The sequence below is a fragment of the Molothrus aeneus genome, chromosome 4 (assembly GCF_037042795.1).
Source record: "Molothrus aeneus isolate 106 chromosome 4, BPBGC_Maene_1.0, whole genome shotgun sequence".
NCBI classification, from domain to species: domain Eukaryota; kingdom Metazoa; phylum Chordata; class Aves; order Passeriformes; family Icteridae; genus Molothrus; species Molothrus aeneus.
Genome location: NC_089649.1, coordinates 16115911 through 16122828, shown reverse-complemented (window position 1 = coordinate 16122828; position 6918 = coordinate 16115911). Strand labels below are relative to the sequence as shown.

The 6918-nt window shown below is 42.4% G+C and overlaps 1 protein-coding gene across 1 annotated transcript in view; it reads right to left on the bottom strand.

Annotated features, from left to right (window-relative positions):
- Positions 1 to 6918, bottom strand: part of OTUD4 (OTU deubiquitinase 4) — a 28947-nt gene continuing 22029 nt past the window's right edge. The window contains exons 19-23 of the mRNA XM_066547986.1: positions 6377 to 6515; positions 5298 to 5377; positions 5108 to 5222; positions 4370 to 4410; positions 1 to 2636 (exon numbers count right to left, since the gene is read on the bottom strand). Of these exons, the coding sequence (XP_066404083.1) occupies positions 1413 to 2636; positions 4370 to 4410; positions 5108 to 5222; positions 5298 to 5377; positions 6377 to 6515 (1599 nt within the window). The 3' untranslated portion in view covers positions 1 to 1412. The remainder of the gene's footprint in view (positions 2637 to 4369; positions 4411 to 5107; positions 5223 to 5297; positions 5378 to 6376; positions 6516 to 6918) is intronic.

Genomic DNA, 6918 nt, shown 5'->3' with positions numbered 1-6918 from the left:
TGAAAAGACAAAACATTTATTTTAATTAGGGTTTTATACATAGCATGCATCTGAAAACAAACTCTTTATCATGTAACTATCACTCTGGTATCTGCACCAAGGGTGTACAATCTCAGACACAATGAATGGGTACCGTCACCTACACTACTGTATACAGAGATATAAAAATATACACAACAGTTCAATTTTACAGAGCAACAGAGCTGAGTGAATACTGTGCACACTGCACTCTCCGAGCCTGGACAGCTGAACATCCAGACTGCAAAGGCAACAGGAACACTGCGGAGATCGTAACTGGGCTCAGAAGAAACAGCATCAGAACTCTGACACAGTGTAAAAATATAAGGCAGAAGCCACTTTCTTCTGAATTGTAGGGAAGAGCAGAGCACACTGAGACTCTCCATTCTTGCTTTTAAAAGTAGTTCCAGCAAGGAGTTGTACATGCAAAAAACATCAACAGTGCAACAACAAAAGAATACTGAACAGTAGCTCAATCGTACAAACTTAAAAAAATGTAACATGTACTTTATGCATCTCCTCACAAAATATCTAGGATTTGTCAGTGCATTAGTGTTAAAGTGGCATTAAAAAAACTTCTGCTATTATAACAGATGCAGAATTATTTTGGAAATGCATAGCATCTACATTTTTATTGTCTTTGTAATTATTCAGTTGGCATAGGCACCATTCTAGTCACACCAGCATTAAGAAGAATTCATGGTGGAAACAGCCATTCTTATCAGTTCATACACAGGTATTCTTGACCGCTTGTCTTGATTTTGATTTCAACAAATAAATGCTTTTTAAAATTCAAAAATATACCCTATGATTATGAAAAGAACTATGTACAACATACCTAAGACACAGGGTTAGCTGGCTGCCATACGTGTAACACACAAGAGAAACATTCAAGTTTGACAGATACTTTTTTCTTTTTGAGATGAAAGGCCTTTGGGTTGGAAGCATATCAGAGACAACAGTGCAGTAGGCTGAGAATTCCTTTAGCTCAGTTCAGAACTAAGGCATTTTATGATAAAATATACATTTATATTTGGTGCAATGTTACTGTCAATTTTAGAATCTAGATCACATCAAATGCTGTCATTTGTCACTCTAGTAAACGCACATACCCATCTTCTATCACAAACGGAAACCTTTGTGGGGAAAAAAATTATCAAACACTAAACCTATTTTTTTTTCCTAATTTGACATTGAAGAAAAACTGCTAAGCCAAACAAATTCTAGAATCCCCCCCCAAGAACCCTATGGTAGGACTTGACATCCTCCTAGTCTTTACTTGCCAAAAATTAGCCCAAAATTAAACATCATTGAACTTCACTAAAAAGAAATTAAGATTTTAAACTGCTACTTCAAATTACTTTTTGCTTTAATTTTCCAATTATCCACTCATTTTATGCTTGCTGCCCCCTCTGATTATCTCCCAGTGCTGCCCTTCTCCTGTCGTTCCTATATGGCTGCCCTCTAAAGTTTCTCTGATACTGGTAGCCGTCATCTCTGCTTCTGCTGGGTGGTCCTTTCCAGGCCTCCTCATTTCTTTGGAACTGGTATCCTCCCCTGCTGGAATAACCCCTGTCAGGTCTGGGCCTTCTGCCTCCTCCGTAAGTCTGGTTATAGAACTGCTTGGACCTGCCACTCCTCAGCATGTCGGAAACCTCAGTGTCATCTTCAGAGCTCTCCTCCCTCGTTCTCTGGGCCCTGCTTTCCGGCTGCACGTTCCCAGCGCCCTTGGACTCTCTCCCTTTAGCAGGCCTCTCCTTCCGGCCGGGAGTGCCGGGTTTCAGTTCGTTTTTGGGAGGTTCTGCCAGCAGTGCCTGTGTGCTGGGCCCTGCCGTCGGCCTCTCTGGGCCCTGTGTCTGTGGAGGGCGATGCTGCTGCCCGGCTGCTTTCTGCTTAGGAGCAGCAGGACAGGTTTGCTCCAGCTGAGGTGCCCTGGCTGAAGTGTCTTTTGGGGTCCCTGCAGCAGCCACTGGGAATGGGACGGTATTGGAGACGCTGCCACTGTTGGTCTTCTGGAGCTGCTCTGCACAGTTCACTCCAGGAACTGGAGGGCTGCATTCTTTGCCCACGTACATGCTGGCAGAGGTGCCAGCTGCTGCCTCTTTGTCCTCAGGAGACAAGACAAGGTTAGGTCTTGCTACTGAATTCTCAATGAAACCCTGAACTGGGTACCCATACCAGAAGTGAGGAAAGAAAGGAGGCGCTATTGGAACAGCTCCTAGGAAGTGATTGTGTCCAAAGGGAGGCTGCGGGAACATATTTTTCCCTCTCAGGGACTCCTCATAGTTGGCATGAAGAGCCTGCGCTGGATTCTCCGGTTCGACACAGACCTGTCCTTGACTTTCCGTCACCTGAGCTGAAGGTATGATCAGAGGCAGTGATGGAGATCTGTCAACCTGTGGAATCTGACCATTGGACCTGGCCTCGGTCTGGACAGCAAAGTGCCTGTTTGGTCGTGCAGTTTCGTTTTCGTTCTGAGCAGGAGCAGCCTCCTGGAACCATGGGTTGTGCGGATACACAGGAAGGGACACGTTTGGGTACATTCTACAAGCAGCTAAATAGGCCTGGTGCAGGGGGTACAGGTAAGAATGGGGCGCCCACATGGGACAACTGTATGCCTGCAAGACAGCAGGGAAAAAAAGATTTAAATCAGTTATTTGGTCTTTTGAATGTTCAGAGAGACATAAAAGCACATCAGTCATTTACCATTTCAAAACAATATAGGAGATAAAAGTGAATTTTCTTTACAGTGACTGCCCTCCAATCTAAATCATACGACTCTAGGATGGTGTTCTTGTTTTTTGTTTTCCTTCCAAATTCAGTTGAAATGGGCAACAGTTATGACCAGTAAGAAAACTTATAGTATAGATAAGTATAGATATAGAAATCTACTATATCTATACTTATCTATATCTATATCTTATACTATATCTATTACTATATATAGTATAGATTTCTATATGGTTAAAGACATAAAGCTTGACTTAGTAAGTCATACTCTAGCTATGTTTTTGAAGAGAAACATTTCAAACTCATTTTCCAGAATCACACTTACTAATTGGCAATTTTTTCTACTAGACCTCACTTTGCAAAGGCCACTACACTGAAGTTGTCCACCTCAGGTGGTGACCCTTTCCCTTTTCTCTACCTCCATGTTAATGAACTGGACTCTGTAGAGACAGTTCCTGGAGCAAACCACCCTGGAAAGCCTATGCAGACCTCCTCTGCAGGAGCCCCTTCCCTCTCAATGTGCAGGGGAAGGGTGCGGGCAGGGCAGGGGCTGGAGCAGAGCAGCAGACAATGCTGAGGGCATTTCCCGGGCCTGCTGTGCCCTGTGACACCAGCAGGGCAGCACAGCCACTAGAACCTGGGCTGGGACCAGCAGATGGTGCTGAAGCACCAAACGACAGGCGAGAACCTAAATTATCCACAGCAGCAGTAAGGAGAGTCCCAGGCATGTCAGCTTAGGAAACTCAGGCTGTTTGAATGCAATGGAGTGACAACTTGCTAATTAACGACTTAGGCATTTCCTATTAACCACAGAGACTTCTATTAGGCAGAGGTATCAAACTGACATTGGAAACTTCCAATGTCCCTTTCCGTGCCTAGACATGAAACAATATCGTTGCTATGGCCAAAGTCCCATGAAATAAGCCCAAGAGCTCTCAGCACCTTGCCCCAAGTGGTTTGCCTGACAGAAGGAGTAAGAAGGTAAAAAAAGAACATTATTTTGTGCAGAAGGGAGAAAGAAAGCAAACAACTTTGCCTTGCCAAGCAATGGAAAATGCTGGGTTTTGGCTAAGCCTCTTCCCCAACCTCACCAAAGATGTGCACCACATTTACACATACACACTACTATAATTACTCAAAGGATAGAATACTATTATCATTAACCTGAGCAGAAAGAACAGACATGCAGGGTACTTAAGGGAGTGGCTCCAGGGAAAGATTTTGGGATCTGCACTGCAGTGGCTTTGCCAGTACACAGCCATGGTTGAAGTCTGAGGGCATTTTCTCATTCCCTATGTGTGTCATCCAAAAGAACCATCTTCACATTCACAATTTATCTGTGACTTTGCAATGCACAATTTGCTGGCTGTGCAGCCACAGTTGGAAGCCAGGTCTCACTATGCTACTGATATGAATTTGAATTCTGCTGACTTGAAGTGCACTGTGGACAACTGCTGGAATCCCAGTTAACAGAACACAAAATAAGGAAGTATTTCAATCTGAAAGATGGACTTGAAATGTACACCTGCAGCAACAAATTTTCTGCACTCTGAGTGCCAGCAATTATTCACAAGCGGTTTTTGTAACAAAAATGAAAGCATAAGGAAGTTTGAAGAGTTACCTTCACACCAAGATTGAAGAAAAATCTAAGAATATTCTTATCTAAAAAAAAAAAAAGGAAGAATATTTATAAGGACCTAAAATATTTCATCTGATTTAAAAACTGCATGAAGTTCCATTTCAGTAGAGAACACCAATATTAAGTTACTACTTGCATGTCTTCAACTGATTAAGTTCGGGTTTTTTGCCACAGTAAGGTATCTAGAACACAACAGCAGTTTAAATTTCAGTTTTAACAGTCTGTGAACTTCTAATTGTTAAAGAAACCCTTCACTAAACAAACACCACTGTGCAGTCAGACATGAGATGTTCTTTAGGGACATATCTTGCATTCATAGTATGCCAAAACCTGTATTTTCCCAGATCAGTAAGGAAATGCTCAACAGCTTCCAAGCTTTTAAAAGACATGAGCAAACCTATTACTCTGACAGGAGCAGTTCTCCAAAGATAATTCTTTACATGCACAAAACCTCAAGTTATGATGGGGCAAGCTAAGAGGTACAAAGTGATCCTACCAGATTTCCAGGTGTAACCACCTGAAACAGTCACAATCGTTGGCAACACAAACTATAGAGTTACAACTCTATTCAATATTCCCTCCCACATCTTAAATCATGGAATGACAACTATTGGATCTTTGGACAAAGAATGACAACAGGACCAAAAAAAGTTGTATTTATCTACATTTTAAGAAAAGAAGACCTATTAGAAAAAATGGTGTCAAATTCAGACTTCTCACCTTTAGGTAAGTCATCCCCAGTACTGCACAGGGAGTAAGGAGGTGCAACAGCTCTTTCTCCCTTTTCATTAAAAGGGAATCCTGGGTAGAGCGGATCCTGGTAGGGATTCAGAGTCTGAGGCAAAGGCATTAAAGGCTGATTAACTGCTTGTAGCCACACAGGAACTCCAGCACCTGAAGCAGATGTTACCTGAGCCTGTGATACAATAGAGTCAGGTCCCGTGGCTGGTCCTGGCATCAGTGAAGAAGCAGGTATTTGGGTTGGAATACCTAGAGGGAAAAAAATCCCAAAATAGATAACATATATATGTATAGAAAGAGAACAGGTATCAATGCATATCTATAGGTATGTATATATAGATAAATAATCACAAACCAAAAGACATCAGAAAAGCAGGATTCAAAATGCAGAGAATAGTTTTCAGAAAGATTGAAACAATTTAGCTAAGCGTTCCAGAAATAGCTAAACTGATCCCATGTTTCTTTTTTAAAATTATGAATGCCAGAAGGAAATAGGAAGGAGGAAAAAATGGGTGAACTGAAACTTTCATGTGAATCCCTGAAGTTCTCATTCTGACTAGTCATTTAGAGTCAACTCTGAATCTGAGCTTAGATCAACTGGGCTGCACATCTTCTGTCACAGACACAGTCAAGTGAGATAGGATTGTGACTGTCTCATGTGAACAGCAGGCTGATCTGAAAGCTGGTTCTTGTTCAGAAGCAGCAGTGTGAGAGAAAATGCAGCACCTGATCTAATGAGCACTACTGATTCTAAGCTAACTCCACAGACAAGATGCACACAGCACTCCAAAACCCATTACACTGGCTTTGCAGCTCAGGTCCAAATGGAGCTCATTAGTTTCAGACATACAAGTCCCAGGCTGAGTCCTCAGGAGTAAACCAAGGAGCCTGCTGTTACATGGGACACAGAGCACAAACACTTACCAGGTTTCAACATGCTGACAATATGTTCTACCTTAAGCAGACCCTCAAAACTCAATGCTATCCCACTCAAGAGAAAAAAGGCCAATTAAGTACACAACCCTCTTGTACCTTTCAGGTTGGAAGTCAAGCAAACTGTACATAAAGGCAATCAAAGATCTGTTAGAACTCTCACTAGCTTTCAGCAGTGAGAAACTATGAATGCCTGCCTTTGGAATGTGAAATTATACAAGACACTGTCTCCTGGGTCTATTTTCAACTTAGTAAGAGAGTTAAAGTATTTTCCAGGGTTAGTAATTTCTGATTTATGTTAGTATTTCTGCAAACCTGCTGGTCCATATGTTGCTGGCTCACTTGGCCAAGCTGGCACAATGGCTGGTACAGAAGGCACTGCTGGAGGTAAATGCACCTCAGAGAAGACTGGAGAGGGTGTCGGAGTTACGCTGGGCAAGCACTCGGTCAGGTTCTGGAAAAACAAACAAATCTGAATCCCATCACGGCTGGTGACCCTGACAAACTCACAGCCTTATCTGGACTACCACCATGCCCACAGGGAAGTACTAACTAGGAACATACCCAAAGAGACCTGAGCTGCATCACTGTGTGGAGATCTCTGAGCTCTGTCCAGCCATGCCTGTACCACAGAGCCATCAGTGCTAGAACCACCTCCTCAAGCTTTACATTTAAGTATCTCCCACCCAAAATAAAAGCCACCCTCACAAGCAATTACCAGTAACCTCAGAGAAATGTGAAAAGGAAAAGCTAAAGAATTTAAATTTCTACCTTGGTAGAAAGATATGAAATAACCCCTCTCTCAGAAAATAACAGATTTACTTTTCTATCAAGGGTTGTCCTTTTACAATCTATAC